General features: G+C 42.9%; 1 protein-coding gene across 1 annotated transcript in view; it reads left to right on the top strand.

Annotated features, from left to right (window-relative positions):
- The first annotated feature begins 11,553 nt into the window (after positions 1–11,553).
- TMEM154 (transmembrane protein 154) overlaps positions 11,554–25,454 on the top strand; it is a 58,642-nt gene continuing 44,741 nt past the window's right edge. Inside the window, exon 1 of the mRNA XM_032246402.1 lies at positions 11,554–11,840. Coding sequence (XP_032102293.1) covers positions 11,777–11,840 — 64 coding nt within the window. The 5' untranslated portion in view covers positions 11,554–11,776. The remainder of the gene's footprint in view (positions 11,841–25,454) is intronic.

Raw genomic sequence — 25,454 nt, forward strand, 5'->3', positions numbered from 1 at the left:
AAGCAATCAGTTTTATAATATGGGCAAGAGGAATAAATGTGATTTAAAAGAAACTGTCCTTCATGGAGTGGAGACTTTCTACAATACGGGTCACCTCACTACTGCCCTTCAAAATGTCCAGGGCTTGTGGTTGCTGACTCTGATCTGAGACAGATGCTCCTTTACCTGTTACAATGAACCCCAAGGTTACGGAAACAAAGTTACCTAAAGGTTGTGGGTTCAGGACCTGGCTGGCGTGTAGAAATTTCTAAATTTCTACTGCTACCAAAAAAAACAAACAAACCAACCCACCCTCTTGTTAGACCCATTAACAATACCTCTTCTAACTCTGATTTACAACACACACCACCTGACTCTGATTGGACAGAGGATCGGCTTTACAAACATTCTTTTCTGATAAGCAATTGAAGATTTTAATTAAGCCAGTTCCAGGCAGCTTATAAAAGCTGCATACAAACTGTCTTTGTGTCTTATAGTTCACTTTTTGATGTAAACAGCCAAATTCCACCTCATTTCAATGCTAAAACCCCACCCCAAAGTGAACACAGGATGTGTATACATGTTTACCCATAGCGCATGCACTTGGCTCTGCTTACAAATACGAACAACTTTTGCCCCCAAACCTGCTGAATATGTGTGATACAGGCTGTGCAAGGCGTAAAACCCAACCTGTGCTCCCCCGCGACAAAGAGACAGCACCGTCAATCCACACTTTATCTTCTCAGCTTGCAAACCGGTTCTCTCCAATAAAGCTCTCCTTTCTACTGTTTGGCCAATCAGGTAGTTTTTTGGAAGGCATGACCTAGTCGAGTTCTATTTCTCACTTGATCTCCAGGAGCGTGTGTCCGCTTTCCGACCTTACTCTCCAACACATCTCTTTCAACACCTCCACTTTCTAACTGTATGTAATTGTTCTTCCTTGAGCAAGCCAAGCGCTTTCAGGTCTCTGTATATCAAAAACTCCTGTGGGCGCACGATAAAAACGTGACCAAGAGCCACCACTGAAGAGAACCCATTGTAGCTGTTTCACTGGCACTTGAGTAATTTTCCATCAGTTCCTTCCAGTAATGTCACCCCTGGCACTGTGACTTCTCTACTTTTGTTTCAATGGCAGCCCCTCTCCTTGTCACCTTCTGGGGCATGGCAAATATTCACCCAAGCATCTAGTTCAAAGACGACCTTTGTATGCCACATGGGACAGGAGAGTCAGCAGAATGTGGAGACGGCTGAAGACCTGGACTGCAGGCTGTGTGCCCTTGGGTCAGTCCCTGAACTTCTACCTCCTCAGCGGCCACGGGGAAACAGAGATGCCTGCCCTGCCTACCTGCTAGGTTTGTGATGAGCAAATGAATGTGGAAACGCCTAGGAAACTATAAAGCACACACAACGTGAGGCATTAACAGCTCAGCAATCTCGTTATTCACTTTCATCTAATACAGGGTTTCTCGCCCTCCACACTTCTGACATTTCGGATGAAATGATTCTTTGTGGTGCGGGCTGGCCTATGTGTTACAGGGTGTCTACCCACTGGATGCCAGCAGCACCACCAAGTCATGACAACCGAAAATGTCTCCAGACATGAACGAATGCCCCAGTCTGGAACCACTGGGGTTTGGAATGAGCTTTTAGAGTTTTACTCTGGTCACCCTTCCATCTCTTCCCTCCAACTGTGCCTCTAACCTCACCCACAGTCTTTTCTGGTCATCAAATAAGGTTTTAAAAAAATTCCATGTTGGGATGCCTTCCCCTATACCACACTGACATTTTGTAAAGATACGTTTCCAGTTATCTATGTACAGACCCAGTAGCTTCCCTGGATTCTGTCCACAGACTCTTCTGAAACAAAACTTCATGGCCCGGTACAGTGGCTCAAGCTTGTAATCCGAGCACTTTGGGAGGCCGCTGGGAGGCCGAAGTGGGTGGATCACCTGAGGTCAGGAGCTCGAAACTAGCCTGGCCAACATGATGAAACTGTCTCTGCTACCACTACTACTAATAAAAAATTAGCCGGGTATGGTGGCAAGCACCTATAATCCCAGCTACTTTGGCGTCTAAGACAGGAGAATTGCTTAAACCCAGGAAGCAGAGGTTGCAGTGAGCCGAGACTGTGCCATTGGACTGCAGCGTGGGTGATAGAGTGAGACTTCGTCTCAAAAACAAAAACAAACAAAAAACAAAGACCCTACTTCCTGATACTGGACTTAAAAGTACTTTCTATTTTCTTTATCATCCCTTCGATTTTTGTTTGCTAGACGATCCTACTTTTGACACTTAATTTCTGACTTTGATACATAGTTTTGTCTTAAAAATCCAAGTTTTTAAAATGAGTCTTCTGTCTTCTTTTCCACTGGTATCACCAACCACCTATGGGCTTAAAAGTCATTCCATAATTATACGCCTTGTTTTTTCTCCTCACTCATCTTATTTGTTTTTTAATATTAAGAAGATAAAACACGGTGTTAATATTTTTCAAATAGCACAGATGTGTATTAAGGGAAACATGCCTTCTTTACTTTCCCTTCTCCTCCTCCCTGCCCTGTCTCACCTCAACTTTCAATCTCCTTCTCAAGAGATCCACTCTTAATTCCTGGAGGATCCCATCCTTCCAGTTCTCTATGTATATGAAAGCATATTTTTTTCTCCTTGCTTTTTCAACATGCTAATGTTTTTCTGTGCAAACAATGCTGTTTCTCTTATTGTGTCCCCAGCCAGAAAAATCCTCAATCCCTAAAGATGATCAAAGAAGGAGGTTTTATTAGTGCTCTGCAAGTATACAAAATAAGCTTCTTCTCCTGCCAAAGCCCCACAGGAGCATGGCATGCATTGTAATTGATGACAGCCTGAACAATCTCCAGACATCACCAAGCAAACACCTTTAGGTATTCACATGCAAAAGTCATGCGTTCAGACCTCCATCCTATTGTGTCTGATTTTTTTTTTTTAAGGCAGTATGTTTTGCAAAGGACTCTGAGGAGAAAGGACAGACAGGTTTATGCAATGGAGAAAAACAACTCAACACCAGAGGAGGAGAATTTAGGCAGGTTGTGTGTATTGGGCTCATTCCAGTGAACAGCTTCCCTTGTAAAGGTTCAGGAGTCAATCTCCTGGCAGGAAGATAGTAAGAATTATTTTATTTGTTCCTGATTCAGTAACTTGTGACCATCTACAAATGTAGGTGCCCGTGTGCAAGAGGAGATATGATTTTTATCTCATTTGAATAAAGGCCATTTTAAGAATCTTTAATTCTTGCATTCATTCAACATGTATTACTTGGCTCTGAGACTGGGGGGCAGAGCTTTGAGTAGAAGGAAGTCAAAAAATTAACTCAGGTATGGATTCTGCTTTCCAGAAGCATTTCCAGAAGGCTTTTATCAATTACTGCAGAAAGAGATCATCTAAATTATATCATCTGAATATAATGTGATAAAGATCATGAGTACAGCTTAAATGCTGCAAGTGCTATTCATATCCTTTCACTCCAATAAACACTTCTGTGAATATGGGTTCTAACGCAACTGTCCAGTGACTCAGGAATCCAGGAGTGCCATGAGTAATAACATAGCATGACTCAGCTGAATATAATTGCTGGCTCTAGACTGAGTAGCAGTTCCTGCAGGAGAAGAGAAAAAGATGACTGTAGGAAGTTAAGTGTGAACAGTTCTATCTTCACATGGGCTTTACAGTATAACCTGACAGCCAATTTCTCAAAGTTTTCTCTGCTTACAAAAAGCAGTTCTTATTTTCTTCTCTGACTTTCTTTAGTCAGGTTTGCACTCCTGAATGAAGAATCCTAAGAGACATATCAATCTGCTTTTGCTGCACTAATGCTAAGTAACAATCTTACATCCCTCTGTAGCTCATAGTCATAACCATTTATCTTCATGCTCATGGGTCTGCAGCTGAGGTTTGGCTGATTTAGGCTATACTAGTCTGGAGTCTGGGTTTCTGATCTTTGTTCTGCTTCACATTATGGGACTCATCTTTGAAGATCATAGAAATGCAAGATCACAGAAAGACAAGAAGGCAAGTCAAAGTCTGTGATGGCTTTTAGAGACCTTTGCCCACACCCAGCACACTGTCTGTCCCATCCATATATCTTTGATCAGAGCAAGTCATACGTGGCCTGGCCCAGCATCAAAAATGCAGGGACATAAACTTTGCCAGCTCTGGTGGAAGGAACTACCAAGTTGCAAGGGCATAGATGAACAACTGTAATTCAGAGAGGGCATGAAGAACTGGGAACAATGATCCATTCTACGAGGGATTGCCATTTTTCAAGAAGAGAGGATGTAATAATGAGATAGATAAGCAAGTGACTTCTTGCTGCATGGCAAAGTTGTTGTGGACCTTTGGGTGCTAAAGCATGGTCACCAACACCAGTGCTTGTTGACGTTATGTGATTGAGGCTGAGATGATCACCACTGCAGACATGAAAACTTTTGTTCTGGCTGGGCGCGGTGGCTCATGCCTGTAATTCAGCACTTTGGGAGGCCGAGGCGGGTGGATCATGAGGTCAGGAGTTCGAGACCAGCCTGGCCAACACAGGAAAACCCTGTCTCTACTTAAAAAATATAAAAATTAGCCAAGTGTGGTGGCGGAGGCCTGTAATCCCAGCTACTCAGTAGGCTGAGGCAGAAGAATCACTTGAACCCAGCAAGTGGAGGTTTCAGTGAGCCAAGATCGTGGCATTGCACTCCAGCCTGGGCAATAAGAGCCAGACTCCATCTCAAAAAAAAAAAAAAAAAAAAAGACTTTTATTTCTGGCCTCAGAGAAGCTGCACGGGCTGCTTCTCAGACAGTGAAGGGACCACATCACACTTTTTTTTCAGTATGTTTGCCTGTTTATTTCCTTCCTCCTGCCCTGATTTCACAACTGTCATGCTTCTCCAGCCCACCGTGTTTATGGCCATTCTATTTCACTCCAGTGATACCCAGCTGTTTGGCAGTTCTGGAAGGCACCACCCTCTATTCTTATCCTGCCAGAGCCGTGATGCTGCAGTAAATACCGGCCTTCATTTCCGGATCTCAGTGATGATGGAAAGCTCGAGGGCCTGGCTGGGTTGTTTGTAGCAGGTCCATGTCTTTAGAAGCTGAGGTCTACTGTTGCCTCTGAAAATCTTTATATGTGCCTCTGCAGCAGGAATCTCATAGACTTAGACTCATGGAATATGAGTGCTGGGTCTTAAAGATCATCTACTCAGCCTCGCTGTTTTACAGATAAAGCAAATGAGGCCAAGAGAATCTAATCAGTGAAAGAGCTGAGACTGGGACCTCGGAGTTCCGGTGCTCAATCCAGCGGGCCCACTGTGTCTCACCACATCCATCCTTCCCTGCAGAGAGTGCATTGCATTATTACTTAAATAATCATGAATATAAGTGGCAGGATAGTAGATTTAATTCTGTAAACATAATACGTGTTTGGGAGCCCTCGACGCTCTGTGTATACATCTACCTAAATCCACCCAAATTAGGAAATTAGACCATTTGGTCTACAAAAATGAGGCCATTCTAAAATATAAACATAAAGAGTTAATTCTTAGCTCTTGATCCTCTAAGGGCCAAAGAACCAATGTTGTATTTTAGAGACAACTTTCTCTACCAACTCTTTGGCATTATGGAGGCAATTCTAGAGAAAAACGGGAGTGGGAATGGGGGGTGGAGCATGGGAGGGACCCAGAAATAATTGAAGTTAATCCTGAATAACTGGGAAATCGCCAAACTGACTGATTGTATTAGTAAGTGGCCGTATTTGGTTTGCTTCTACAGAAGAATTGGAATTCAAAATTGATGCTGTAACAGAAAAATAGAGCAAGTTACCATTTTCCCATGTCTGAATTTGTCACTTGTGAATTCTATACCTCCAGCCAGTTAGCAGGATTGTAGTACCAACTGCTGGTATAGGAAACAGTGGAACAACACTGCTAGTTACTACGTATAGAGAAAGATCTGGAAGAATTTAAAAACAGAATAATTTTGGTTCTGCTTTTTATGCATTTTTAGTTTTTCTACAACAAACATGTATTGTCTTTGTAATATGAAAAATAAGATATTTTAATTGAAAAATAATCGCCTGTTACCTTCTCTCACCTGATACAATATCCTCTCAAGTTTTGCTTATTTCTGGCACTACCCGCACATACATCCTGGCACTAGAGTTTCTCCTAGCATCTTTCCTCATTCTTTTATTTATTTATATTTTATTTTTATTTTTATTTTTTGAGAAAGGGTCTCCCTTTGCTGCCCAGGCTGGAGTGCAATGGCATAATCATAGCTCACAGCAGCCTTGAACTCCCAGGCTCCAGTGATCCTCCTGCCTCAGCCTCCTGAGTAGCTGGGACTACAGGTAGGTGCCCCTGTGCCTGATTAATTTTTTTATGTTTTATAGAGACAAGATCTCACTGTATTGCCCAGGCTTTCTTTTTTTTCCTTTTTTTTTTTTTTTTTTTTGGCTTTCTTTTCTAATTTGCTATATCCTCCAAATCTTTATTCTTTTGCTTTTTCTAGTTCCATTGGCGTTGAAGATTTAGTTGGCAAGGACACTATCAACTGTGAATCTGTAAAGTCAAATTCAACAGAAAATCAAAAGAACAAACACTGAGGCCACTAATCTGCATGTATCATTCTGGAGGGGACTTTGGTATAAATACTATATATTTATTAATGAGGTATGTCCTACTTGCAAAATATTTGGAGAGACTTGAGGGGAAAAGGCCTTAAGATGTGATTTGGTCAAAAACGAAACACCAATAGAAGAACATCTAGTTCCTTGTAACAGATGGAGGACACCACAGATGAGCAAGACCGGGGTAATCAAAGTGGGGAGACAGAGACACAGCCAGGTCTTCTGGATGTATTCTGAGGGGTGTTATGTGGGTGGCAGTAGAGGATGAGCACTTTGTTCAGCTTGGGTTAGGGAGAGGAGGAAGGCTTCCAAGACAGCTCCCTGGTGGAGATATCTCCTGAACTAGGTCTAGACAGATGAGTGAGAGTTAGCCAGGAAAAAAAATATTCCTGGAAATAGTAAAGACACCTCGGCTAATACGAGTTACACAACCAAGCTTAAACCTTTAGTTCCAGGCTTCCTGGCAGTCAAGGCAAAACAGGAAAATACGATATGCTTTTATTTCTTACCTTTGGAGAAAAGGAACCTTTCTAGGAACTAGTAATAATTTCCAGGAACTAACTAACAAATGATTCTCAGGTTTTACGTGTCATGCATAAAAGTCTCCTCAAACATTACAAATGCAGAGTTCTGGACCTCAGCTGTAACGATTCTGACTCAATAGTTCTGACATAGGCGCCAGGACTCTGCATTTAACAAGCTCCCCCAAATAATTCTGACATAGGTGGCCCCCTGCAGTGCACTTTAAAAAATACTGCTGCGAAGGGATTCCCACCCTCCAACTTACTCATTTCTCTGTTCTCTATCCTAAATGCTGAGGATAGACTGGATAACAAGACAGAGAATGCCCTTGCTCTCAGAGGGAAGCTGAAGGAGGACCGTGGACACTCACCAGTGAACTGATGCTCTGCCTCTTCTCAGAAGCGTCACAGCACCCTCTAGACCAGAGCTCTGCACTCTGTTCCATGTGTCAACTGCCACTTTAGCTCCTAATCACAATCCTTTACAGTTTCCTGTTGTGGTGATCAGGCCATCTGCCTAGGCCCTGGAAGACCCCGTCATGGAAGCCCCTGGGATTATGCAAACCTTGCAACAGCTTCTCTGAAGAGTATTAGTATTGGTGGCCAGGATGCAGAGACAGAGATCCCCAAGGGTGGGGACAGGCTGATCAAGATGAACCTGGCTGTGCAGGCTCCAGCTGCTCCTGCTTCACACGCAGTGAAATTACTGTCAGCCCCTTTCCTGGCTGTGGCTTCTCTGTATACCCTAAGTTTCAGCCTAACCCTTCTGCCCCAGCCTCCGCCCTGCCTGGCTACCTCTCTGGGCATTCCTTCTGAACCTGGGACTTTAATTTGCCTCTTCCCTGCACCTTCTTAACTGTCTTCAGCATGATACACAGGCCACATCTGATGTTACCATCATCTTGTCTGAAGGCCAGCCCATAGCAGCCAAACACCCAGGAGCCATTCACTGCCACCAGCTGGCATTTAGACAGGGAAAGAAGCCCCAGAACATTTGTGTGTGAGTGTCGATGTGAGAATGTGTGTGTGTGAGCATGTGTCCACATTTTTGAGCATGTGAGTGTGCCTGTGGGTGTGTGTTGGGAGGCTGGATGTACAAATGAACAATGGCCAAATCATATGCAAAAACAGAACCCAGCAACCAACCCAGGAAACCAACCCATTATCTTCAAGAGCAAGTCCAGGAAGCCAGCCTGCTAGGAATCAAACTTGCAGGAGGTCAGAGCACTACTGACAGCTTCCCTAATTTTTATCTCCTCTTCTGATCTAGAAGCAGCCAAATGTGCACCCCTCACTGATTACTAGAACTGGCTGCTGCTTCCCCATGCCAGCAGCCTCCCTTCAAGGCATACCTGAGCCTTCCTTTTTTTTTTTTTTTTTTTTTGAGATGGAATCTTGCTCTGTCACCCAGGCTGGAGTGCAATGGTGAGATCTCAGCTCACTGCAACCTCCGCCTTCCAGGTTCAAGCGATTCTCCTGCCTCAGCCTCCCAAGTAGCTGGGATTACAGGTACCCCCTCATCATGCCTGGCTAATGTTTGTATTTTTGTAAAGATGGGGTTTCACTATATTAGCCAGGCTGGTCTCGAACTTTTGACCTCAGGTGATCTACTTGCCTCAGCCTCCCAAAGTGCTGGGATTATAGGCATGAGTCACCATGCCCAGGCTTCCTTTTATCCACTATAAAATTATTTGGGGGAGCTTATTAAAATGAAGAGTCCTGGACCCTATGCCAGAACTATTGGGTCAGAATCACTAGAGCTGAGGTTCAGAACTCTGCATTTGTAATATTTGAGGGGATTTTTATGCATGATAGATAAAACTTGAGAAATTTTTGTTTTCTCACTCCTCGGCCTGCCTTTGGGTCTCTGCCAAAATGCAGTGATGGTGACTGACTTCCTTGCTATGGCAAGCTCTGAATTAAATAGCCATGGCTTGGTTTCATTTGCTTGCTCTCATCTGGTTAGTCTTCATTTATTTCCACCATGTACATGAATGTGTGTGAGAGGCAACTGTGTGTGTATCTGAGTGCATGTGCACATCTGTGTGTATTGGGAATGGCAGGATTGGAGTGTAAAGAGGAATGTGGCGAAGGCCACCTGTGCTCACTGGAAGATTCTGTCACTTACCTGGATTTGTTCTGTTGGAATCCCTCTTCTGTTATGGCCCATGGAGTTGGTAGGTGGGGGAGGGGGGCTGGATGATAGTCGCTTCTGTAGCACAGTTGATTGTAAAAGTAAAGTAACAAAGAGTCCCTAGACGTGGTAACCAGTGTCCTTCCCTGCCCTCCTGAACGTGATGAAGCACCATATTTCTTTCTTGCTTTCGGACAGCCAATGGCAGGCTCCAAAGTGACATTACCTCTGCCTGTGTGCCACTCACTCCCAGGTTCCCCTATGCCTCACAGCTGGGACTGAGGCCCTGACTTCCTGCCACCAGTGCATCGGGATTTAACCTGAGGCCAGGTGGCTACTTGCCCAAATTAATGGTTGCTAAAATTAAAACAGTGGTAAATAGACCTTTACCTAACACACGGCCTCCCTGGGATTTTAACTGCAGCAAAGAGATCATTGAGGTGCTACCATGTTCTGATCAATGATGGTAATTTTCTTCCCCCTAAGATCAGCTTAATCATGCTAAGAGTCTTAGAGAGCACAGGGGTCAAAAGAAAATTACATGGTTGGTCAGGATTTCTCTGCAGCCCTAGTTTATTTTGTTCCCCATTCTGATTTAGTGTCACACTGCTCAGATGCAATGCATAGCACACTTGTTGAAACTGTAATGAACTGTTTGGCCATACCATGGGGCTCAGCAGAGGGCCACAGAATAAGTCAGTCTGTGGTCCAATCCACAGATACTTGACTGAAAAAGTGTCTACAGGGAGCTGAAGTTAAAGATTAAAGAAACGAAGGCTGACAGCCTTGCCCTTGCCAAACATTGGCCTCCAGCCTGGGATTCAACAGTGTTTTAATAACATTTAATAATGTTTAATAGGGCATACATGGTAAAATGAAGAGAACTTCCAAGCCCTGGGCCTGCTGTCTTGCACGTGTGTGTCACAGCTGGGAAAACGCTTGCTTGTACAGGAATAATTGCCACCCCAACTCAGCACCAGCGGGTCTTGGAGCCTGTGGTCTATTCACATGCTCAGCAAGTGTTTAATTAATAGTTCTTTCTCTGTTGTTTTCAAATCAATCATCCAGTTTTGAGCATGTCTATTTTCTCCTGCTGTTTGTTCTGTACTGTCACCTATGGTGCAAAAAGCATATTTTATCAAGAGTCGACTTAATCGCCAGCTTAAAACATTAAAATGCATACTGTAAATCGATTAACAAACTGATCATTACATGAATCATCAACGTATTTCTTGTGGGTAAGAACTGAGATAAGCAGTGATTAACTACATTGTAAAGCAGCAATGCATTAAAGAAAAAATTTACAGCCATGTCAGGGGCTAAGGAATTCCAGTCACCTCACATGTTTGCACCAACCAGATCACTGAAGACAAGCAACGGGAAGTGGTGACTCAGATGGTAATCTCAAGGGAAAGGTTTAGAGATGAGATGTGTCTGATGCCTCAACACTACCCCTCTCTCCATCTGTCTGTCTCTCTTGGCACCACAATTATGAAACTGCATCCTATATGCTTAGGCCCTAGACCTAAAGCAAGGGACGGACCTCCAATAGAACACCCAACACACACTGATCTCCCCTGTATACTAAATACTGACTTCCTGTATTGTTTTGATTGGGTAAGATTTCCACCCTTATTCTATTTCAATTCAGTCCTGTTTTGTTTGTTGTCTGAGAAACTGATTGCCAAGTAAGAAGGAAGGAAGGTGAGATGCAGATTCACCCGTACCTCTACCCTCAGAGCATATTCTCCTTTGGAAATGGACCTTGGAAAGATTATTTCTCTCTGGGAAGCCCAACATAACATTCAGGTGTGGGTATGGCATCCACCTTTATCTGGCATGGGCCTTGGTGGGAAGAAGGCTTTCAAGGTTGGAGGAAGGAGGCTGGAGAGAAGTCTAGTGGTTTTCTGATGATGCAGTTGTCCTTGCTGTCTGGGCCTGCGCTATCTAACACAGTAGCCACTAGCCACGTGGATTTCAGTAAGATTTAAAATTCCATAGACACTAGCCTCATTTCCAATGGTGGCTGATGGCTACTGTACTGGACAGCACAGACTTGGAATATTTCCACCATGGCAGAAAGTTCTACTGGACAGCATGTCCCTAGGCTCTAGGCAGCCCTGGAGCCTCACCTGGGGGATGAGCAAAATCACAGAGTGAGAATACGGGTGGTCCAGGACCCCTCCCAGTCCCAGATCCCGAATGACATCCAAGCAAAGGACATTGTTGCCCGGGGACGGTTTCAAAAGCTGGAGGCCGAGACTCCAAAGAGCTGGAGAGGCGTGCTAACTGAATCAGTGCTTGAACGGCAACTTCTCTTTTGCAATCCTTGCTGGTCTGACAGGCTCCTGCAGAATTACATCACTTCCTAAAAAACAGGCAAACACCTCTCCTTCAAGTTAGCACCGACCCAAACAAGCAGGAAACAGGAAATGTTCACGTTTCAGGGAGGCTGCAGCCCGGCGCAGCATCCTGAGCTCGCCGCCGAGGCGAACGGACATGCAGGCTCCCCGCACAGCCCTGGTCTTCGCCCTGGTGATCGCGCTCGTTCCCGCCGGCCGGGGTAAGCCGCCTCCCCTTCACACTCCCGGGAAGGAGGATCGAGAAGGCTGGTAGGGTGTCCGAGGCTACAGAACTCTGCCGGGGAGGGTGACACCCAGAAAGTCTAATCCTTTCTGTGAAAGAAGTGGAGAAAATTAGAACTCTCTTTTTTGCGGGGCGGGATGGAGGGGGGACGTCGTCGCAGCTGTCTAATCTGGCTCCAGCTCTCTCGCTTCATTTAACCCTCCTGCAGTCTTTGTCTTCTAAGATGTGTGGGTCCTTGTAATTTACCAGCTTTAATGGGCATATTAAGAAAGCCATAAACTTTTTGGCAGTTTATGTTAAAAAGAAAAAAAAAGCTTCAATCGGATGAAATAGAGACATGATTAATTTGCTTTTTAATAGTGTAGGCTGAGAAATCTGCTGGTTCCAAAATCTCCTGGAAAAACTGGAGTATGAAAATTTACTACTAGAAAGCATACTAAAGAAAAGATATAAACTTAAAAACAAAAAGTAATCAGGAAAGAGTTTACCAGGTACTCCCTCTAACACATCAAGTAAGGTCTTTCATCTACTTTTATTGAACCTTGTTACTTTTACAGATTTTTTTTTGACATTGATTGTTACTAATGAAGATTTGTTTGAAAAATTAATATGATTGAAGGCAATCAAAGGTATTGGAGAAAACAAAATACTGAATCTCATTATTATGGGCTAAAAGGAACAGCTGATTTACACCATCGCTAGTTGCTACAACAAGCACAAGCACCCTCAGCTGCCTCTCTTGTTGACTTGCCTTTGGGTAAACACACTTGCTGCCCATTGTTTCTGTCAATGAACAGCGACTGCTTCTAGTGTAGGGCAGTATTTCAAGCAAAAGGAAAGTTCTCAAGCTATAGTTCTTTCGATAGAGTGGGGGACATCCGCCACAACCTAACAGATGTGACAGCTCCCTGGAGGTCAGCAGCCAGCACCCAGCCACCCCACCCCATCAATTTCTCCTTTCCTGGGCGTTCTCCCTGTGGTCTCCCCAGGCATCTGAGGTAGAAAACAGAAAGTGGAAGGCAAACCATTCAAACTGAAAAGGTGTCTGGTTGAAATGGAGTTTAGTGTTCAGAGTGAGTTTGGAAGTGATGTGTTGTTTTATGTCCAATGTTTTGGAGCTGGAAGGGAACTTGACGATGATGCAGCTCAAACCATCCTGGGCATACAGGTGAAGAAACGGAGGTGGAAGCAGGGAGATGTCTGGGTCTCGCCACTAGTCAGCTCTTCTGGCTTCTACTCCTGGCTTCTTTGCGCTCCTCCACCCCACCCAGGGAACCAGTCACTGTCACTGCCAAGAGCTCTGGAACCTTTCCTAGTAGGACATCGGGGAAGCAAAGCCTAGCCATCTTCCCTCCACCTCTTCTATCACGCAACACTGCCACAGGCGCCTCAAACACTCCCTTAATAAGAATTCATCTTGCCTGAATTCTTTTTTCTTTCCATATTCTACCATGCTGCCTGAACTTTTTTTTAAGCTTCTAAAAAATGATTGAATCCTGATGTCTGCAGCTCAGGAGATGCAAAAGGAGAATCTGAAGAGACTTGGTTCAAGTTCCCTTTCTGACACCTGAATCTGATCATGCCCGTCTTCCCCTTACAGACCCCTGATTTATGCACCTTCGCTTGCTCCTCATTTCCTCACTGTAACCTCCTTCCCATTGGCATTTTCTTCCAGGTGTCTTCCCACTCTATGGCTCTTGCCTATAATGAATACATTCTTTTTCCTACCTAGTGAATTCTTATATCACCTTAAAATGCTCAAACTAAATGTGATCTCCTTGATGTCACCTTTCTGTGCCCCTTCTCTGGACCTCTGCTTGTACCTGCTGCGGTGCCCCCGTACACCTAAACTTCTGCTAATCACTTTGAACCATAATTCTGTCCATGCCTCCCAACTGGCTGTGAACAACTCCAGGAAAAATCCTGTGTAGTTCATCTTTGACTTTCCAAAATCCTGTCAGGGCTCAGCATAAATTAGAAAAGAATTGTTGATAAATATGAAAATCATCCCTAGAATGAATATGAGGCTGATTACAAAAAAACTGATAGCTCATGAAAACAGGTAGTGTTGGAATGTAAAGAGAAGTCAAAAATGAAAAGTTGCATTTCGGTAGAGTATGGGGATTATCTAAATAACCCAATGCGCTAATTGGGCCCTGCCGGGATTCCCAATGTTTGAAAAATGCCCACTTGCAAAAAGCTGTTTAATAAAAGCTGTTCCTTTAAGATGATTAGTCATGGAAAAGGTGACTTTAAATTAAAGATTCTTTAAATTAATTACAGCTAGTGCTCGACTTACGACCACGATTGGGTTAGACAGACCGGTCGTAACACGATTTGGTCGTAAGTTGAGTAGGCTATATGTACAGTACTGTGAAATGATGTTATAAAAATCTTTAAGTCATATTTTATCATAATTTTCTTTCATTGTTATATATCATAATTTTCTTTGTTCATTTTATGCCATTTGTATCATCTCTGCACCATTTTGTTTCTTATTTTTACATTCGTCAGGTTTAAGTAAAACACTGCATTACCAGTACAACTGGTTTAATATTTGCAAAACATACAAAATTACAAAATACAGGTGCATAGAAAAATACAAAATACAGATGTAAAAAATACCACAGGAAACATTTTCCCTATTGCAAAACATATCAAAATATATAAACATGTACAAAACATTTTATTGGCCGCTGGTGCTTGGCTGCGGATCGTTGATGTCGTCATCTGAGGCAGCAGTTGGGGTTGCCGGAGTTGGTTTTTTCATAAACATGGTGAGCTTTATCTGAATTGTATGTTTCTTTATTTCTTCATAAATTTCACGATACGGACGAAACACATCGTGCGCCATCCGTTCAATCCTTGCAAATCGTTCAATGTTTGGGTCCATTGCTGCGAAATGTATAAGAAGTTTACTGGGAGGGGTTTGATGAAAAATATCCAAGGCACAAAACACAAATTGCTGTACCGAGTCTGGGATAACAGTTGAAATGGTGCGTGCGGAGATGGTAGTGCTGCCGGAAGCTGGTCCGCACTGTCGTAAGCCCAGCTGGGCAACGTTTGCGCTGCCAGACGCGGAGCAGTCGTGGCTAGCGATTGTGGTCATAAAGTCGCATGGTCGTAAGTTGCATAGGTCATAAGTTGATCAATACCTGTAATGTACATGACTTTTAGCTAATATTGCCTACGGCTTCAGGATATGAGTTACTTTCGAGGTGTCACAGGTGTAAACCTGGGGATGTTTGTTAGAAGAATCCAACCTGCTGAATGGCCTGATGCCTTGTTTGCAAGCATATTCTGAGATGCATCCCAAATTAAGCTTTTATTAACAGCAAGCAGGTAACGTGAAATAATATCTGCAGTTGCATGAGACCAGCACCGTTACCTCTGAGTCAGTGACCTCTTCTCTTTATCTTATTTTTTTATTTTTTATTTTTTGAGATGGAGTTTTGCTCTTGTTGCCCAGGCTGGAGTGCAATGGTACAATCTTGGCTCACTACAACCTCTGCCTCCTGGGTTCAAGTGATTTCCTGACTCAGCCTCCTGAGTAGCTGGGATTGTAGGCGAATGCCACCATACCCAGTTAATTTTTTTTTTTAGGGTTAGTTGAGACAGGATTTCACCATGTTGACCAGGCTGGTCTCAAACGCCTGACCTCAGTTGATCCACCCACCTCGGCTTCCCAAAATACTGGGATTACAGGCGAGAGCCACCGTGCCCGGCCCCTTTTCTCTTCTCTTTATATAAATAGATAGCCTGACATAGAATTGAGTTCTACCCCAAGAGAAATAATTCACTTGGAGGTCACCAGGAGAGAAGTAAGAAAGCAGCTTTTCTGGGACTGTAACCAAATGGGTGGGCATAAAGGAAAGCTTGGGCCTAGGTGTCTTGGGCAGTGTAGGATCCTAAGAACTTTCAAACTCAAGGAGACATTCTGCTGATGGAGTGAAGGGGATGGGGGTGTCCCTACCTCTCTGTTCTTTACCCTATGCCTGTCAATGTCAACTTAACACTATCACAAAACCGAGGGCAACTTTCTAAATACCAAAAGCATGGGATTTATTAGCTGCTACAAGCAGAATGGTTGCAGAGGGAGAGCTAAAGGGCATGAGGCAGAAACAACGACGCTGTGGCTGTTTTGGTGCCAAATAGAGAGGAATGGGAGATTTTCTGGGCTGGTTTAGAAGAATAAGAACCATATAAGTATTGGATGAATCTTGAGAAGGAGAGAAAGAATAGAAGAAAATACTAGCTATGTAAGTAAGGCTACACATTCTGACACTCTAATATCTCATATCTAATTTCAATGAACATGGCTGACATCTGCTATTTCCTGGGACAGTGCCAATTTCAAGTATTAATAACAATGGTAGCTAATATATACAGCACTCATTCGTAGGTCAGGCACTGTTCTAAAGGCTACATACACTAACTCATTTAATTCTCTGAACAACCTTATAAGGTGGGCACTATTATCCCTGTTTTACATTTGAGAAAACTGAGGCACAGAGAGGCTAAGTGATTTGCCCAAGGTCACACAGCTAAGTAGTGAATCTAAGTAAGATTCTGCCTCAGGAGTCCATACTCTAACCATACTCCATACTGCCTCTGGGTTTTCAGCCTCTGCCAGGCTACACGTCTAGCTTTGGTTTAGAAAACCGTGGTTGTTGAAACTTTCCCACTGTAGGTGCAGCACAGAACTCTTGGCTGGGCTTTACAGTTGCTGCCTGTTGATTTTAGAGCTGCATTTGTTTGCACTGGGTCAGACTGGCTGACAGGAAGAGGAATGATGAGACCTGGGTTAAACCTAGACTGCAGAGGGGAAAGGGATGGGCTGAAAGAGGTGCAGAGGGCGCACAAGAGAATCTGGGGATTAGTGTATTTAAGACTAGAAGCAGGAAAAGCACAATGTCAAGGCCACTGGGTAAGAGGCTTCTGGGTGTGGGAACCAGATAGAGGAAGAACAGCCTTCTGTCAGGAAGTCAGTGTGGGAGAGCCCTGCTGAGAACTGGCCCTGACGACCAAATACTCTCAGGGACTTCCCCAAAAACCAGACCAAGAGGATGAGCTCTCAAGTCCTTCTGGGTCTCAAATTCAGAATCCCAGGAAACCATAAGAGGGAAGATATTGGCTGGGATGGGCTCAGTTCTGTAATGAGACAATGCGACCTGCAGCTTTCCTATCTGTATGCAGTTTGTGCTACTCTCAAAAGTTGGCAACGACACGGAGACACAAACTCTGCCCCACTAGTCTGAGGGTAGATTAGTGCAATCGCCTTGTCTATCTTGATGGTCAATCCATCCATTGGGCTTTTAATTTTAGTCATCATTATTTGGCATTTCCAGAAAATCTTTCTTTTATACACATTGTGCCTTGGGGTGTTTTCCTTGTGTTATCCCTTCTTTTATGTCATTATTTTAAACATCTTATTATCTATTTGGTAACTTTTAGCTAAAGTTTGTACAGACATAGTCTTGCTGCTTGTCATATCTGTTGCTTCCCATTCTTTATTTTTTTTTTTTTGAGATGGAGTTACCCAGGCTGGAGTGCAGTGGCACGATCTTGGCTTACTGCAAACTCTGCCTCTCAGGTTCAAGCCAGTTCTTCTGCCTCAGCCTCCCAAGTAGCTGGGATTAGAGGTGCATGCCACCACACCTGGCTGAGTTTTGTATTTTTAGTAGAGACAGGGTTTCACCATGTTGGCCAGGCTGGTCTCAAACTCCTGACCTTGGGTGATCCACCCACCTTGACCTCCCAAAGTGCTGGGATTACAGGCATGAGCCACTGCAACCGGCTTTGCCTCCCATTCTTGATGGAAATTTTGGGGGCCCTGAGGGCCCAGAACCTGGCACACCAAGGATGGCTCACCCTACTTAATAGAACCCCAAATTATCTGATCCCATCACCAAACTACTATAAAGTGCTTTAAGCTCCAATTCTTTTTTAATATAACCCTAGCCTTGTCATCACAAACTAGGAATTGGGAGAAACTGAGACAGGGATATGCTTAAGGGAGCTCACGATTGGATTCGGTCTAAACCCCAGCCTTGAATGGGAAGTGGCAGGCATCAGAGGTCAGCTTCCAAGAGCTGCAGGGGGCAGCGACAAAGCCTCCATGAAGGGGTAAGCTGGCAACCAGAGCCAGCAGTGTAGCCAAGTAAGATACCAGAAGTAGGTAACCAAGGAGACCGAACTGATTGCCCCCAAGAAAGAAGAAAGGAATAGATCAATCCAAATTGAAACTCACAGGAGGGCTCAGGTAGCACAGGTGTCAGGATGATGGCAAGATCAGTGTGGGGTAGCTGACCTGACTCTGAACTCTGCCAAAGTCATTTCAGTGACTTTTTTTTTCTTTATACCATAGTCTGAAGTTTTAGCTTTAACTCTTGACCCAGTGAATGGACAGGAGCTCCCTGAAAACATTATATAGCCTGTTAACTCCCTGGGCTCACACCTTGGTTGAGGAAATCTTCATTGGTAGATATAACTCCAAATTTCAGCTTTCAAAAATATATATATTTCCTGAGCCCTAGGCATTTTCTTGCTTTCTTGAGATTCCTTTATGCATTTAAAAGATTGCTTTTTATATTTTGTTCAACATTTCTAGGTGTTGCACATTGGGAGAATTTTTAGGTTACTATGTTTATCAGTTTATGTGTAAAAGGAAATTTTTCTACACAACCATTCTGGAGAATAATTTGGAAATATTACATAAGCAGAAGATGTTCATACTCCACAATCCCAAGAATTTACTCCTACAACACGCACAAATGTGCAGTCAAGAGATATGGCTGAGGTTGTTAATGATAGCATTGTTTGTAAAAATGAAACAAAACAACATGAAAGCAACCTAAATGCCTATCAACGAAAGAAGGAAAAATAAAATTTAGTATAGTCCCAGAATGAGTACTACAGAGCAAGTAAAATTAATGAATTAGAGCCAAATGTATCAAGGTGAATCAGTCTCAAAAGCCGTGTTGACAAAAAAGTCACTTAAAGATTATTATGCAGCAGGGCATGCTGGGTCATGACTGTAATCCCAGCACTTTGGGAGGCAGAGACAGCGGATCACTTGAAGTCAAGAGTTCAAGACTAGCTTGACCAACGTGGTGAAACCTCATCTCTACTAAAAATACAAAAATTAGCTGGGCGTGGTGGCACTCACCTGTAGTCCCAGCTGCTCGGGAGGCTGAGGCAGGAGAATCACTTGAACCCAGGAGGCAATAGTTGCAGTGAGCCGAGATTGTGCCACTGCACTCCAGCTTGGGCGACAGAGTGAGACTCTGTCTCAAAATAAATAAATAAGTAAGTAAAGTTCTTATACAGAAGTGGGATGGGGAAAAAAGGAAATAAAGATTATTATGCATAGAATAATTATATTTATTTAAATTTTTTAAAATATCCAAAATTATGCTATATAGTGCTTAGGAACATAGACATGTTTGAAAAGTGGGAATGATACACAGTAACGTTAGGAGAATATTTACCTTTGATGAGTGAGGAAGATGAGATCAGGGAGGGGCATAATGAGGGCTTCAATTGCACCTAAAATATTGTTTCTGTCAGCAAAAAGATGGCAGTCCAGGGCTCAGCAAACTAAGACCCTTGGGCCAAATCCAGCCAGCTTTCTTTTTTTCCAAGCCCTTTAGCTAAGTTTGATTTTTACATTTGTAAATGGTTATATCTTTAATGTTTATATAAATAAGTGCTGGTATTTGCCTCTTAGCCCAGAAAATCTAAAATGTGTACTCTCTAGCCTTTTAAGAGAAAGTTTGCCAACTTCTGCTCTTGTCAATATGAAAAAATTTAAGATAATTAGGGGATGAGTGCCATGTTATTTGTTAAAGCATTCTCTATTCTTTTCAGTAGGTATGCTTTATTTTTTATTTTTTTGAGATGAAGTCTCACTCTTGTCCCCCAGGCTGGGTGCAATGGTGCCATCTCAGTTCACTGCAACCTCCGTCTCCTGGGTTCAAACGATTCCCCTGCGTCAGCCTCCTGAGTAGCTGGGATTACAGGCACCTACCAACATGCCCAGCTAATTTTTGTATTTTTAGTAGAGACAAGGTTTCATCATATTGGCCAGGCTGGTCTTGAACTCCTGACTTCAAGTGATCCTCACGCCTCGGCCTCCCAAAGTGCTGGAATTATAGGCATGAGACACCATGCCTGGCCCCAGGTATACTTTCATAATGAAAGGTAATGAGAGAGGCTGTGAGTTCTTCTCGTTCTCCTCCATCTTTATTTTCCATGTCTCCCAATTTCTTTGAAGGTGGTTAATACACTTTATTTTCTCACATTCCACTCATTTCTCATTCCTCTGCCATGTGGCTACTGTGTCAGGTACAGAATTCAAATTGCTCTGTCTCCATCACCAGTGTCTCCTAACAGCTAAACCCAAAGGACCCATTTCTGCGCTTAGTTTATGTTTTTCTCCATAGCATTTGTCCTAATTGATCAGTAATTGTAGCTCTCCTATCCTTAATCTTCACGATGCTCTTTTCTTCTGGGTCTCCTACTGTGACTCTGATTGCTTCTTTCCAGTGTTTGGTTATGAATCTTTCTCTACCACCTGTTCATTTCATGTTAATGTTCTTTTCTTTTCTCACTCCTTACACCAGTCCTGGGTCAGCAATTCTCCCACCTCAGCCTCTTGAGTACCTGGGACTACAGGCGCGTGCCACTTTGCCTGGCTCATTTTTTTTTTTTTTTTTTTTGTAGCGATAGGGTCTCCCTATGTTGCTCAGGCTGGTCTTGAACTTTTGGGCTCAAGCGCTCCTCCTACCTAGGCCTCCCAAAGTTCTGAGATGATAGGCATAAGCCACTGAGCCCAGCCACACCCACTTTCATCTTACTCCTGGATTGAAAATTCCCAAATAACCACCTCCAGCCAGACAGATCTGCCCAACTCTCTACCTGTATTTTCATCACTAGATTTCTCTAGACATGTCCCAGGGACCTTAAACTCAGTTCCAAAACAATACTCATTCTTTGCTCCCTGCCAGCTCAGACTCTTCTGGGCCCTCACCGAGGCTATTTTCATTAACTTCGTAGCTAGTCTTCTTGCCTCTAGTCTCATCTCCAACCCATTTTCATAAAACCTCCAGAGTAATGGTTGTGTAACAAAAATGTAATCGTTTCCTCCTGTAGTTATTACTCAAGGGTTCTTCATCTCGATAGAATTCAATCCCCTTGGCATCATTCCAAGTGAATGATGAGATGGTCCTGAGTCCCTTTCCACTTTACATTTGCCCCTTCCCACTTCCCACCGTGAGCCCTATATTACAGCCACTTGAGTGTGCCAAGCTCTGTGGGCCACTGAGGCTTTCAGTATGCTGTGCCCTCGATTGTAATGCCTTTCTCTGCTCTCTTTGCTTGAAGAACTCCCGAGATTCAATTGAATGGTCCACTTCCCTGTACCCCCTGACCCCAAAGGCAATGAATGTCTTCCTCCCCCATGTGCTCATGAGACTTTGTATACAAACACATTATGGCTTTTATTAATCCGTATTATAATTATTGATTTGCATGCCATTGTCCCCACTTAACAGTCACTTCCCTGGGAGGCAGAAGCTGGTCTCATTCGCCTTTATATGCCGAAGCGTAGAATGGCAACTTGCACATTAAGAGGCACACAACAAAAGTGTAGTGACTGACTCAGTGAATGCATAAACAACATGAAATTTATCATATGCCCCAAGATTTACTTGTATTTATGACAAGATTATAATCATTTAAATAATGAAATCAACATATAGCAATACTTGGATAAATGTTCTTTTTGGTTAACACAGTTTTACAATTTTATTCCAGAATATTAGCTAACTATCCCAAATCTTTTACTTATTTAATTTGATTTTTATTTTTTTGAGACGAAGTTTCTCTCTGTCACTCAGGCTGGAGTACAGTGGTGTGATCTCTGCTCCCGCAACCTCCAGCTCCTGGGTTCAAGTGATTCTCCTGCCTCGGCCTCCCAAGTAGCTGGGATTACAGGCATCTGCCACCAAGCCTGGCTAATTGTTTTTTGTATTTTCGGTAGAGACAGAGTTTCACCGTGTTGGCCAGGCTGGTCTCAGATTCCTGACCTCAAGTGATGCATTTACCTCAGCCCCTCAAAGTTCTGGAATTACAGATTACAGGTGTAAGCCACTGCACCCAGCCTCCCAAATCTTTTAATATGTGAACAGTTGACGTCTGTCTCTTCAAACCAAAACAATTATTACACTCTCGACTCCCCCACTGCCACCCCAGCCTCAGCCTTCCTGGAGAGAGTGCTATGTCGCTGCAGAGAAAACGTTTTTACCCACCTTCTCAAAATATGAACACAAGTTCAGACCCAGAAAAATACACATTAAGTGGCAAAATTATTTACAGAAAGGACACACAGTTACAAGCATTTTGGGGAGATATTTGAAAGGAAAACAAAGGAAATACAGTTCCATAGATACTTAGCTTCAAGCCAGTAAGAGCTGATGTGATAACTTTAAAAATAACTAAAATTTGTGTAACATAAAATTCACGGGAAAATCTACCTCGGTTGTTGAGGAAAACACAGAAATATTTCCTGAGTAATTAAAGAAGGTGGTTAAAAGAAAAGTTATCTAACACAACAGTATCTGGTCGTTGTTCTGGCTTCTTTTCCTTAAAACCAATAAATCTAGTTTGTTTCTGAATTACTTCTATGTTTTCTATGAGTTAGATCCATCGTTGTTATTTTCTGTTTTCCACCATGTTGTGATTTTCAGAAATGGGATTCCAACGGTTGCCAAGGTTTGCTGATGTGTTGTTATTATTCCCTGACAACACGAGGCTCATTCCCTTAAAAACTGATGTATCCTTTTCTAAGGCTTATGCTTGTTTGCATATTTATGATTAAGATTACCAAATTTAGCAAATAAAAATATAGGATAACCAGTTAAATGTGAATTTCAGATAAGCAATACTTTTCTTTAGTATAAGGATGTCCTTTACAATTTACTGTATTTAGTACAAATATTATATGGAAGATACTAATACCAAAAATGTTTCATTGTTTATCTGATACTCAGATTTAACTAGGCATCCTGTATTTTATCTAGTAGTTTTATTTAAGGTTATGATTGTCTTTTCTCAAGCAACGACCATCTCTGTGTTGGTCCTGCTTCATCACTAAGGTCACAGACATGTTGGTTATGTATGCTACATATTAGAATAATATTTAGGCTGAGACCTAGATCAGCCGTTCAAATAACAAGAAATCACTTCTGAAAAAAAAATTCTGGTGATTATTTAGAATAAAACCAGGAATTCAAATGCAGGTCAACTTAAAAAAAAAATCTATTAATGTAATCACATTAAAAACTAAATTAGGAAAAAATCATAAGATTGTATTAATACATGCACAAGAGAGGTTGACAAAGAGAGTGAGACTAGTATGACATCAACAGCTCCAGCCGTGATACTAAAATTCAGAGTGCTTGAGCCTAGGAGTCTGTTCTGGCTGGAAGGGCAGGATCAATTCTCTTTAACGGTAAAATAGGACCAGAAGCCCAGCGGCTTTAGGGACCTGTTTAAGGCATAGCTGATCCAAGGAAATCCAACCCACCATTCTGCTCCCCTCACACAGCACTTCAAAACCTCAGCAATTTGTTTCCTTCTGCAGCCCCTTGCAGGAAAGCATCAAACGCTGTTGCTCCCATGTTCCTGCCTAGGCTGGCAATGGGGACTCTGCTGCAAGCCTCCCTGTGGATGTCCTCTCCCTGTTGTTCCTCCTTCCCTCTTGGTGGCGACCAAGCCCCTGAGGTGGTAGCCCACAGCATTCTCCGCCTTCCTGTTCTTTAACTTACCACAAACACGTGCCTACTATTTATGGTTTCGTTTGTCTCTGTCTTTCAGTTGCTCTCTCTGGCAATGCTGAGCTTGTGCTGAGCTAAGCAAGGAATGGGATGCCCATGAACCCCATGAAAGAGCCCCCTCACTTATGGAATGGCGTGGCGGTGTCTTCCCACCCTGCCTTAGAGGCCAGGTAGAGGACAAATATCTTGAGGCAAGGGCATGACTGGGAGTATTTGTTTCCAAGTTACTCTTTTAAATTGTAATTTTGAAATTGGTTCTTGTAAAGAAGAAATAAAATAGAAATATAATAAAAACAGAAAAGTATTCAGTTTGGCAATAACTATCCTTTAATAATCCTTTTTCTTTTTTTTTCATTTCAAAGCACTTTCATGCCTCTTATCCTATCGATGGTATGAAGAACTTTGTTAAGGTTTTAAAGTGTATTTGTATTCTTTCTCATAAAAATACACATTCTTTGAAACTGCCGGGTCCAGTGTATAAAAAGTAGTCAGGTGACCAAAAATGCAGCTTCCTCAAGTGAGTACTCCAAACCAGAAACAGCCTCAGGACCTGAGCAAATCTGATTAAATGTGAGCTTTCTTTAAAAAGATATCAGAATGAAAAGTTTAAAATGAAAAAGACATCAGAACATTGTGGGTTCTCCCCCTATAAAACATGTTTTAATCTGATAGTAAATTACAGCTGCAGGTGTGCTTCTCAATTCAAGGGGGTAAAAATATAACAAACCCTCACAAGTAATTCCCCAGAGGAGACCACTTCCTGAAAGTGTTTTACCATACAACCTCCTCGAAACTAGACAAAAGAATCCCTTCTTTATGTTCTTCTGCTGTAAGGCATCATCTCCTGTAGTTATCTGGTAGCTGAAGAGAAAAAGCGTACACAGGCATTGCTTGATGACCTCACATACCTTTCTATACTTACACGCTGCCATTAACCCTCAATGCTTTTGTCTTGTAACTGTTCAACCACCTATCTATTCTGCCAATATCTTCTTGAAGTATATTAGTCAGAAAAAACATACTAGGCGAAGGCTTTCACTTAATAAAATTGGCAAATATGTGGAACAACTGAGCTTATAAGAAAACAGCAATCCCTCCTCTTCCCTAGTCCTGCTCCCAGAGAGAATCAAGTCACCTGTCCTTTACATGGAGACAAATGCGTGAACCACGCTCATTGCCCTTGCCAAGAAAACTATAAACATGAAGTCTCATCATCTAGGAGGCATAAGCTGCTATTAAGCAATTCCTCCATTCTCTAGTATGTTTGAAAAATTTAGATAGCTCTTTGAGAGAAATCCACATTAGATTTATCTTTCTTTGTGACTAGAGATACACTGTGTATGTATGACTGAAAATAATCTGTTAGGGGAGGAGGAAATCGAGCTCTGGGGAAAAAGGTGAGAACGTCAATTTCACCACAGACCCACCAGGCCTACTGGGCATTCCCTTCAGTCATTCCTTCCACACACAGCAGATGGGCTGCAGGTGGTCAGGATATGTACAAAACAGTGGAGGAGACAGATGGTGGATAAGCACACAAATGAATTAATTTCAGATAATAAATAATAAGTTAGTACCATTTGGAAACCAAGTGAACTAGAGAAAAGTGCAGAGCACTTCAGAGCAGCACTTGCAGTCCATGAGCTTCAGTGTCCTCTTAGCATCATCTGCAGTCCATGAGCAATGGTGTCCCAGCGCCACCATCTACAGTCCATGAGCAATGGTGTCCCAGCGCCACCGTCTGCAGTCCATGA

The sequence above is a fragment of the Sapajus apella genome, unplaced genomic scaffold (assembly GCF_009761245.1).
Source record: "Sapajus apella isolate SASKATOON/1434 unplaced genomic scaffold, GSC_monkey_1.0 scaffold61, whole genome shotgun sequence".
Lineage (NCBI taxonomy): Eukaryota > Metazoa > Chordata > Mammalia > Primates > Cebidae > Sapajus > Sapajus apella.